Raw genomic sequence first — 11880 nt, 5'->3', positions numbered from 1 at the left:
CGAGCGCGGCCGGGGCGCCGCCGCCGAGTCGGGCTTTCGGGCCGGGCGGCGGCTCCAGGCGGCGTTCCCGCAGACCGGAGGACGTCGGGCGTCCGACAGCCTCCGCGTTCGCTTCGCTTGGGAGTTTCACCTTAAAACAGGGTGGAAAGTTGCAAAAAGCAGACTCGACCATCTTTTTTTCTACTCGAAGCAGTTTTTTTTAAAAAGCTAGTTATTAAAAAGTTTGGAAAACCATAATATTGTGGGCTCTCGCACGTAAGAATTTGATATGCGCAAAGTGCAGCAGCCATTGTCCCAACTTTGCTTGCGTTTTCTCCTTCGCTGAGTTTACCGGTATAAACGAACACCCCCGGATATGCTGTCTTTGTTATGCTTTGAACTTTTTCGCGATCTGAATACATTCGTATTAACTTGGGAAGGCTTTGGCAGAGACGACTTCTTAGTGTCCCCTACTGTGGTTTTCCATTCATCCCTGTTCCCTACCCCATAATTTAGAATTAGAGACGGTTGTTGTTGCTTAGTCTTTGTATTTCGAATGAATTAATAAATTACAACGAGACACTGAGGTTTTGGTTTTGGGCAGGTTCTTAATGTATAGTCCAGGCTGGTTTGGAATTTGCAGCAGTCTTGCCTCAGCCTGGAATTATAGGCGTGCACCAACACACCTGGCTCAAATTTTCACCTTTTTTTGGCGCGCGGGTGTAGGGTGGGAGCAATACTGTGTCCTTCAAAGGGTTCGGTGCCAAAGCCCTGGGTCTCACTGGGTTTGAACTTGGGATTCTCTTACCTTAGAGTGCTGGAATTACATGTGTGCTCCTCTCAAAACCACTTTTCACGTAGGTCTACTAAGTGGTGTATTTTGTGGTCTTTAATCACTAGGCTGATAAATTCAGTGTCACATTTTTGCTTTCCTTCATGCTAGTACTGGGGCTGGAACCCGGGGATGCTCTACCACTGAGCCACATCCCTAGCCCTGGTAGTTTTTTTTTGTTTTTTTTTTTTTTTTCCTTTTTGAGATAGGGTCTTGCTATGTAGCACAGGCTGGCCTCAGTATCCTGCCTCAGGCACCCCAGTGTGGTGGGATTTTAGACATTCACCAGTGTGCATAGCTACATTGTGTGTTCTTTAAGGAATAAACTGGGTGTATGCTCGTTGTCTCAGTACTCTGGAGGCTGCGGCAGAAAGATCACAAGTTTGAGGCCAGCCTGAACTACATAACAAGACTGTCACAAAATAGAAACAAGTTAGGGCAACTTGGCAAGCTCCTTCGTTTAAGGAGTAAAATCGAGTCCGATTGCCAGGCATTAAGTTTTCAAATATGAAGTTCTACTTTGTTTGTACTCCCTTGGTAAATCTGCCTCACAGCTGATGGTTTTGTTTTTTTTTACACTGATAACTGAGCATTAATGAAACTTTTTTTTGGTTTGTATTAACAGATAAAATTGTTGATTACAGTTGCCCTCCATAAATTCTTGTCAGCTCGTTGGGATTTGGAAAGAAAATGCCCGGTGTCATACCTAGTGAAAATAATGGGCTTTCAAGAGGTAGTCCATCCAAGAAGAACAGACTTTCCTTGAAGTTTTTTCAGAAAAAGGAAACTAAAAGAGCCTTAGATTTTACAGACTCTCAAGAAAATGAAGAAAAAGCTTCTGAATATAGAGGATCAGAAATGTATGTATTTTAAGTGTATTTCTGCGCTATTAAAACTCTGAGTCACGAAGAAGCATTGAATTCGGGTTGAGACCACCAGACTGACCGGACAGACCGGAGAGGTGTCATAGTGTGAGACGGTGCTGTGGGGAGACCAGCAGGGGCAAGGGGGAGCAGAATGCGGGCTCCCCAAGGGGTCACACTGTATGCTGTCCTAGCCCCTTACGACCAGTGTGGAGATGTATTAACTGACTAAATTACTAATTGCCTCTCAGAGTTGACACTTGGTTATTTGTAGGGCAACACACTGTAGAAGGGTAAAGAGATAGGTGACTTGGGCAGTGCCTCACAAGACTTGACATTTACCTGAGTTATTTTAGCTCTGTAGTTAATGTAGTTACATGTAGCAGTTACATAGTTATAACTGCTTATGCTGCTGGAGACCTCCAATTACTAATTAATATTTAAAACTTAAAGCTGGGTATGGTGTTGCACCCCTGTAATCTCAGCACCGTGGGAGGCTGAGGCAGGAGGATCACAAGTTCCAGCCTGGCCTAGGCAGTTTAACAATTTAGACTCTCTGAAAATAAAGGCTGGGGATGTAGCTCAGTGCAAAGGCCCTGGGTTCAAGTCACAGTACCAAAAAAAAACCTCAAAAAACAAAACAAGCACACCAAACCTTAAAGATTTTTTAGTGACAAAAATAGCACAAAATGGAATACTTTATTCCAGGTTGCTCTAATGGGAGGTTGTGCTGGTTCCTCAGTGAACAGACAGGCACTCCCTGGGTGACTGAAGTGGATTTGGTCCCATGGCGGGTTTCCTAACACCCACCACTAATTAGTTGAAATTGTGTACCTTCTGTGCATCAGCATTCTTTTTTTTTTTTTTTTTGTCTTTTTGAGACAGGGTCTTGCTATGTAGCACAGGCTGGCCTTGAGCTCACTTTGTAACCCAGGCTGGACTCGAACTTGGAACAGTCCTGCCTCAGCCGCCTGAGTGCTGGGATTACAGGCATGCACCAGGACAGCTGGCAGCATTCATTCTTGTCTATCCTTTGAGGTGCTAGTGTAACAGCCATTGGTTATAAAGTAAAATCTTGGGGGCCCCACTGTGTTAAAGAATTATAAACATGAACAACTGATTTCTAAGTGAAGGAGAGCTGCAAAGTCTTCATAGTTATGAACAGATTCTGACTAGTGTAGCCTTCTAGATATTGTACTCAGGTAATTCCAAGATGTCTATATTCAGAATTAAACTAATTAAAATGTTGTCATGGGCTAGTAGATCACAGTCCTAGTTGCTCAGTTTTTTACTCTGGAAAATAGGGTTAATATCCTCTTTTTTATTTTCAGGCTTGTTGAGTGAAGTGATGTTTTAAAATCTCTTAATCTGAATACATAGTAATTTCTGAGGCTGTATAGAGTTCTTAAAATTCCATCTAAAATTGTTATACTTTAAGGTGCTACTTTATTACACCTTTCTTCCTCTCCCCTCAACAGTGACCAAATTGTTCCTGCAGCACAGTCCTCGCCTATAAACTGTGAGAAGAGAGAAAACTTGCTACCTTTCGTGGGACTGAATAATCTTGGCAATACTTGTTATCTTAATAGTATACTTCAGGTAAATTGATAATTTTGTTCTGTACTAAATAAAACATTAATTGGCAAAGAGTGATGGAACATTAGTTTCTGAGAAATTCAGGTTATTGGAAGACTAATTGTTCATAGTGTCTTTGCCTTTGTGAATGAACTAGAACAGGATAAAATGATGATTCTAATTGCATGTTACTAAATGTCCTTGTGGTATGGGGAAATAGTATATTAAAAGTGAGATAGCATAGTTGCATAGGCCTTGGTTACTTCATGGAACTCTTTGATTTCTTGGCTCTGTTACTGCTGTGTTACCTCTAGGAACTGTACAGGCGTTGTGCAGTGTCCTGGTAATCTCAAGGCTTAGCATCTTAGTCTAAACCCAGGCATGTGGGTTAGACCAGTGAGAGAGGGAAGACAGTGGGCTGGCTGTAGGCTGAGGTAGAGACGGACTGCAACCTAGAGCTTAGTATCAAGACTGTGTAAATGCTGGTTGACAGGGCTCTACAAAAGCATGACAGTGGGTTAATGGTTTATATATATATTTGTTCCATAAATAGTCTCACTCTTTATAGGTATTATATTTTTGTCCTGGTTTTAAATCTGGAGTGAAGCACTTATTTAATGTTATCTCTAAGAAGAAAGAGACGTTAAAGGATGAAGCTAATTTAAAAGACAAGGTAAAAAAAAACAAAAATAATGAAAAAATTTTAAAAATTAATGGTAATATACTGGATAAGAAATAAAAAATAGGTTCTCAAGAGCATTTGGGAGGAAGAGAACAAGATTATCTTTTCCATCCCTTCCACGTATTGATTGTCATACTTGGCATTTGTGTACCATAGTCATTGTTTGTCATAACCATTATCCACTGTATTTTAAATTTTGGGGGGAGGTATTGAGGATTGAACCTGAGGCCTGATCCATGCTGAGTAGATGTTCTGCCACTGAGCCACATACCCCTAGTGCCAATTTTAAAGAATAAATCATTTAAAGAAGTCTTTCATATAACAATTATTATCCACATAGAATGTTACTTTAAAAAATCCTGTTTAAAAAGTTCGTAGCCAGGCATGGTGGCAGTCCTATAATCTCAGCACTCTGAGGGTGAGTGGGAAGATCACAAATTCAACCCCACCTGGGGCAATTTAGCAACTTAGAGAGACCCCCATCTCAAAAAAAAAAAAGAGGATGGGATAGAAGTCCTATTTTTTTCTATCACCAAGAAAAGTTTATTTGTATACCCAATAAAGTTAGCCCTATAATGAAATTAAATTTAGAAAAGCTAGTATTGCTTAATGAGACAAATCCAGAATGAAGATAGTACTTAATCTGTTCCTAAATGAAAATACTGGTTTCCGTTTCTTGACAGGGAAATTGCAAAGAAGATTCTTCGGCAAGTTATGAACTTATATGCAGTTTACAGTCCTTAATCATTTCAGTTGAACAGCTTCAGGCTAGTTTCCTCTTAAATCCAGAGAAATATACTGATGAGCTTGCGACTCAGCCAAGAAGACTACTTAACACACTCAGGTACAGCTTATATGGTTAAAGTTCCAATGAGCTGATTGTTTTTTAGGCTTACAGCAGGAGAGTTACACGTGAATAAATAGGAAGATTCAAACAACAGGTTCATAGTCTTTTATATCTGAGAAGTGCTGGAAACTGGAAATGTTTTCAGAAATCTGATACTAAATTCATTAGATTTTAATTTGGATGAGGCTATTTTTGGTCAATATTCATACTTATCACTAATGTGAATATTGATGAGTTTTTCTATGAAAATAGTGATGTATTTAAACCAGTTAAAGAGTATTGTCCCATATCATGATTCACATTTTACTTATATGCTATATTATCTTTGGATCTGAAAATTTCAGAATTCCCAAACACATGTGATCTGAAGGATTTCAGATTAGGAAATGTAGGTTTATATTCAAAATATATTATGTGTAAGAACTATAAATTCCATGTATTTTAATTTTTATTATATATGGTTTAAAAAAAACCTATCAGTTAACAGGGTTAGATTGCTTTGTGATACTATGTTAGATGAAAACTAATTAGAAAATAGTACTTAAAATTTAATAGGGTTTTTTGGGTTTTTTTAGGTTAGAAGAGTTTTATTGGAAATTAAAACAGTTCTTGGATTTTCAGGAGGGGTCCTGAGTGGTGACTCTAATAGGGTATTTTTAAACTCATTTATTCAGTTTGAATTAGACATAGGGCAGTACATTGCTTTACCTTTGCTGAGAGGCACTGACTGTAGCATGGTGGTTGTGAAGAGCACGCTTGAGTGCTCATATTGCATCATACTATGCTGTATGACCTTAGGAACAGTATTTAATTTCTGATTTAGTTCCCATCACTGTCAGTTGTGATAAAAGTACCTACCACTTGGAGTTACTGTGAGGATTATATATACCTATAATATAAAAAGTACTTTTTAATAAAACCCATATAAATGCTGTATCAACTATTGTTAATATATTTAAAAGGTCAAAGTATTGTTATAATGAAAATAGTGTAAAATTTGCTTTTAGCTGTAAGTTTAGGTACAATTTAAGTTAGTTGATTCTTTAGATTTCTAAAATGCATTTATAGAAGGATTTTCTGTAGTATATCTTCATAGCTAGAGTAGATGAAATGGACATTTTTATTTATAGGGAACTCAACCCTATGTATGAAGGATATCTACAACATGATGCACAGGAAGTGTTACAGTGTATTTTGGGAAACATTCAAGAAACATGCCAACTCCTAAAAAAAGAAGAAGTAAAAAATGTGGCAGAATTACCTACAAAGGTAGGAGAGAAACCTCATCAGAAAGAGGAAGTGAGTGGAGTTAACAGCATGAACCTGGACAATATCAGGAATTCTGAGGACTATAAAGAAAAGCCTCCAAAAGGGAATGGGAAAAGAAAAAATGACATGGAATTTGGTAACATGAAGAAAAAAGTCAAAGTTTCCAAGGAACACCAGTCATTGGATGAGAACCAGAGACAAACCAGATCAAAAAGAAAAGCTTCTGGGGATACATTGGAGAGTCCTCCTAAAGTAATCCCCAAATGTGTTTCTGAAAACGAGAGCATAAGAGCCTCACAAAAAAAATCAAGGGTTAAAATAAATTGGTTAAAGTCTGCAACGAAGCAACCCAGCATTCTTTCTAAGTTTTGTAGTCTGGGAAAACTAACAACAAACCAGGGATCCAAAGGACAATCTAAAGAAAATGAGTATGATCCTGAAGAGGACTTGGAGAAGTATGAAAGTGGTAACACGACTTATGGTTGTGGACTCGAATCTCCAGAAGATATCAAAACTATAGATGTTAATGAAGTTAAGTCCATAAACAAAGGTCAGTATAATTCTTAGACTTTGATAAGTAGAAGTGTTAACAGCTCCAAGAATAGATTTTTTTTCTTTTTGGGACTATAATTGTGTGGCTAAAATTTTTGTTTTATTTAGGAAAGTAATTTAATACTGAATTTTTTTTTTAAAAACTGGCAAAGTGTGTGAGATGTTCATATGGTTTATAACTAGGGAAATCACATTTTAATTGAAAGACTATTTTTTTTAATCCATATATTTATTTTAATCCATATAGTATTTTACATGAAATCAATGGAAATTGCATTCAGTACAAGTGTTAAACTAGAGAACTGAGTAGTACACTGTCCTTGAACTAGGTTTCCACTAGGTTTACCTACATCATTGGGGGAAAGTGGTAGTGCTGATGTGGGCAATAGTTTACCAAACCTTATTTTGGGTTATTCTGCAAGGAGATGTCTTGGGAACTAACCAAGAATATCTAATTCACTTTCTTTTAAAGGCAGTAGTAGTTGAATAAATGATAGAGACCTCACATTTCATGAATAAAGTACCTCCTGATGTTAATTTAGCTGAAATACGAAAATGGGGATTTTATTCATGAAGTTGCTTCATTGGAAACATGGCTATTGAAGCTTTACTGAAACTAATCTTTATAGATTCTGTAGTTTCCTATTCTCATTTCAGGTGCAGAGCAAATTGGTTTTGAACTAGTGGAAAAATTATTTCAAGGTCAGCTGGTATTAAGGACTCGCTGCTTGGAATGTGAATGTTTAACAGAAAGAAGAGAAGATTTTCAGGACATCAGTGTGCCAGTACAAGAAGATGAGCTTTCTAAAGTAGAGGAGAGTTCTGAAAGTAAGCAGAATTGGATACTTGTGTGTGTAGACCATGGGATAATTACATTCTGGTGTCTTGGTCTGAGATGTAGCATTTTTGCTTTTTTTTTTTTTTAATGGAAAAAAGGTACAACAAATTTCATAACAAGACAGTATGAGAATAACAATATTTAATAGATTGCATATTAGTACCCTTAAAGTAGTTACTCAAAGTACAAGATAAGGGCATAAAAAAATTCTTCAATCCATATAAGTGCAAACCTTTTCTATGAACTTGAAGAAACTAATAGTACAACTTACATTTTTCTTCTTTTCCCTTCCTTTGCCCTATCCTAGTTCTTTTTTCCTTTTTAACAGTTTCTTCCCATTTCACAATATCTATTGTACATTTTGGACCTTATTTACTCTTTGAGTTTCTCCCACCAGGGAGATAATATGATATTTACACATGTGAGTCTGATTTATTTCACTGAGTATGGTCTCAAGTTGCATTGATTTACCTGTAGAAGTCTCAAGTTTATCCTTCTGTATGGCTGAGTAGTATGCCGTTGTATAAAAATACCATTTTTTATCCATTCCTTGGTTAATGGGCATTTGGGTTGTTTCCAGGATTTGGCTAACACAAATTGTGCCACTATAAATATTGCTGCGCATGCATTACTGTGGTATGATGTTTTTAATTCTTCTGGGAAGATACCCAGAAAGGGAATATCTGGGTTGAATGGGGCTTCTAATCCTAGGTTTTTGAGGAATCTCCATACTGATTTCCACAATGCATTTATCAGTCTGTACTCTTACCAACAGTGAAGGGTTCCTTTTCCCCCATGGCCCCACCAGCATTTGTTGTTGGTTGATATCTTGATGATGGCCATTCTTCCTGGGGGAAGATGGAATCTCAGTGTTGTTTTAATTTGCATATCTTGAATTACCAATGATGTTAAACATTTTTTCATATGTTTATTTACCATTTGTATTTCTTCATCTCAGATGCCCATTTCTGGATTGGGTCTTTGAATTTGGGGGTGGGGTCTAATTTTTTTCAATTCTTTATATGTTCTAAATAGAAATCTTCCTGGCAAGTGCAAGGTCCTAGTTTGATTCCCGGTACCAAAACAACAACAATAAAAACAATAAATAGAAGTTCTTTGTCTGAGGGACGATTGGCTAAATTTTTTTCCCCACTCTGGGTTTTTCTTTTCAGTCTGTTGGTGATTTCTTTAGATGTGCAAAAGCTTTTTAGTAAGATGAGATCCCAGTTGTTGATTCTTTGAAGTGTTTCTTGTGCAGTTTGGGGTTTCTTGATGAAGACTCTGCCTACCCCTGTGTCTTCAAGATTTCTATTTTCTCTCCCAGTAGATTGAGTTTCTGTTTTAATATTTAGATCTTTGATCCATTTCAACTTAAGTGCTTAGTGATAGCCATGGGTCTGGTTCTAGTCTTCGGCATATAGAGCCAGTTTTTCCAGCACCATTTATTAAAGAGGCTGTCTTTCTTCCAGTGAACATCTTTGGGCACTTTGTCAAAGGGAAGGTGGTTGAGTGTGTTTGGAGTTGTGTCTGAATCTGGCCCACTGATCCTCAGGTTTTTTTTTTTTTTTTTGCCAGTACCATGCTGATTTTATTAACAGGAGCTTTGTAGCATAATTTCAAGTCAGAGATTGTAATGCCTCCTGCCTTGCCTTTGTTGCCTGGAATTGCTTCTGCTATTCTAGGTCTTGTTCGAAATGAATTCTAGGAATGTTTTCTCTAGTTCTGTGAGGTATGCTAATGGTATTTTGATTGAATTGCATTAAATCTGTACAATTTTGGGAGTATTTGGCCATTTTCACTATGTTGGGTCTTCCTATCCATGAGCAAGGGCTATCTCCATTTTCTGATATCCTCTTCGATCTCATTTTTCATAGTACTGTAATTTTCAATGTATAGATGTTTTACTTTTGTTAGATTGATTCCTAAGTATTTCATTTTTTTGGATGCTATTGTGAAGGGTGTGGTTTCCCTAATTTCTCTCTCAGTGAGTTTGTTTGTGTACAGGAATGCTACTGATTTTTGGGTGTTGGCTTTGTATCCAGCTCTGTCACTGAATTTGGTGTTAAATGTAGAAGTCTTTTGGTGGAGTTTTTAGGGTCTTCTATGTAGAGTATCATGTCACCTGCAAATAGTAAATTCACTTCTTCCTTTTCTATCCTTATTTCTTAAATTCTCTGTCTTGTCTGATTGCTCTGGCTAATGTTTTCAGAACTATACTAAATAGTGGTGATAGTGGACATTTTTGTCCTGTACCAGATTTTAGAGTGAAAGCTTCAGGTTTTTGTCCATTTAAAACAATATTGGCTATTGGTTTGTCATAGATGGCTTTTATCAGATTGAGGTAAAGACCATCTATTCCGATTTTTCTGTACAGTTTTTATCATGCATGCGTGTTAGACTTTGTCAAAAGTTTTTTCTGCATCTATTGAGATGACCATGTGATTTTTGTCTTTGGCTCTGTTGATATGATGTATTACATGTATTGATTTGCATATGTTGAACCATCCCTGCATTCCTGGGATGAATCCCACTTGGTTATGGTGTGTTATCTTCTTGATGATTTGCTGCATTCTGTTTGCTAGTATCTTATTGGGGATTTTAGCATCTATGTTCATTAGGGAGATTGGCCTGTAGTTCTCTTTTTCAGTTGGGTCTTTCTCTGGTTTTGGTATCAGGGTAATGCTTGCCTGTAGGAAGGAGTTAGGGAATATTGCTTCCCTTTCAATTTCATTAAAGAGTTTGAGGAGTATTGGCATTAAATCTTGTCTAAATTTCTTGTAGAATTCAGCAGTAAATCCATCAGGACCTGGGCTTTTCTTTGTTGGTAAGTTTTTAATTAATTTTCAATTTCATTAACTTTTACTGGGTTATTCAAAATTTTTATATCTTCTTGATTCAACCTTGATAATTCATACCTGTCTAGGAATGTGTCCATTTCTTCTGTTTTCCATCCTGTGACAGTAGATTTTTGAAGCAGATATTGGATTGATGATCTTCTGAATTTCCACAGGATCTGCAGTGATTTCACCCTTTTTGTTCCTCAATGCATAAATTTGAGTCTTTTCTTTTCTTTTTTTGATAGGAATAGCTAATTGTCTTATCAGTTTTATTCATGCAAAGAACCAACTCTTCATTAATTCTCTGTATCTTCTTAGTTTCAATTGTGTTAATTTTTGCTCTGATCTTTATAATTTCCTCCCCTGTATGGGCTTTGGGATTGACTTGCTATTCTTTTTCTAGAAGCTTGAGGTGTAACATTAGGTTATTTGTGCTCCTTCTGTTTTCCTGATGTGAGAATTCACTACTATGAATTTCCCTCTTATGACTGTTTTCATTGTGTCCCACAGGTGTTGGTATGTTGTATCTGCATTTTCATTTACTTGTGATATTGTTTAATTTCATCTGTGGATAATTGGTTGTTCAGGAAGGTGTTATTTAATTTCCATGTGTTTATAGAGGTTTTTTTGCCATTAATAATCCAATTGCATTGCACTATGGTCAGATTATATGCATGAGGTAATTTCAGTTCTTTTGCATTTACTTAAGTATGTTCTGTGGGCTGTTATTTGTTGTTTTAGAGAAATGTCCCATGGGCAGCTGAGAAGACTGTGTATTCTGATGTTGTCAGGTAGAACACTGTTAAACATCTACTAAGTCTGTTCACACGTTTGGTTCTGTTCTGGTATTTCTTTGCTGATTTTTTGCATAGTTGATCTATCTCTTTGTGACAATGGGGTATTAAGGTCCCTTGTAATGATTGTGTTATTGCTTGATTTTTCATGTCTATTAATATTTGTCTTATATAGTTGAGTGCTCCCATATTTAGTGCATACATATTTATGATTGTTATCTCTTCCTCTTGAAGTTCACTTTTTCTGCAAACAGAATAGCTACCCCTGCTTTTTTTTTGGTTCCTGTTGCCTGGAGTATTGTTTTTCATACTTCAACTTTCACTCTGTGTATTTCTTTTTGAATAACACATTTAAAAACACATTTTAAAATGTGTTTCTTGTATACAGCATATTGTTGGATTTTGTTTCTTGATCCATTCTGTCTTTTCATTGAATTGAGGCCATTTACATTGGTGGTTATAAATGATATGTATTGGCATATCTTTGTCACTTTATTTTCCCACTGTTGGTTCCCAGCTTTTTCTCTCTTATTTGTTTGCACTGTGTGGTGGTTTTTTTTCTGTTGTTCTTCTAATTATGGTCATTTTTATCTCTATTTAGAATATCTTTCGGTACTCTTTGTAGGTTTGGTTTGGTGGTCATGAATTTCTTCAGTTGTTCTTTGTCATGGAAATACCTTTTCCCTTAATCTTTTTTTTTTTTTTTTTTTGTCTTTGAGACAGGGTCTCACTATGCAGTTCAGGCTGACCTCGAGCTCACTTTGTAGCCCAGGCTGGTCTCAAACTTGCAACTATCCTCCTGCCTCAGCCTC

At 36.9% G+C, this 11880-nt stretch overlaps 1 protein-coding gene across 1 annotated transcript in view; it reads left to right on the top strand.

The window, feature by feature from the left end:
* Positions 1-11880, top strand: part of Usp1 (ubiquitin specific peptidase 1) — a gene marked incomplete in the record, with an annotated part of 17823 nt that overhangs the window by 736 nt on the left and 5207 nt on the right. The window contains 6 exon segments of the mRNA XM_013514387.1: positions 1437-1671; positions 3153-3273; positions 3818-3922; positions 4615-4775; positions 5909-6597; positions 7257-7427. Coding sequence (XP_013369841.1) covers positions 1502-1671; positions 3153-3273; positions 3818-3922; positions 4615-4775; positions 5909-6597; positions 7257-7427 — 1417 coding nt within the window.

Source organism: Chinchilla lanigera, unplaced genomic scaffold (assembly GCF_000276665.1).
Source record: "Chinchilla lanigera isolate Chin_1 unplaced genomic scaffold, ChiLan1.0 scaffold00022, whole genome shotgun sequence".
Taxonomy (NCBI): Eukaryota; Metazoa; Chordata; class Mammalia; order Rodentia; family Chinchillidae; genus Chinchilla; species Chinchilla lanigera.
The sequence above is the reverse complement of the archived record's forward strand: the minus strand, read 5'-3'. Positions and strand labels throughout refer to the sequence as shown.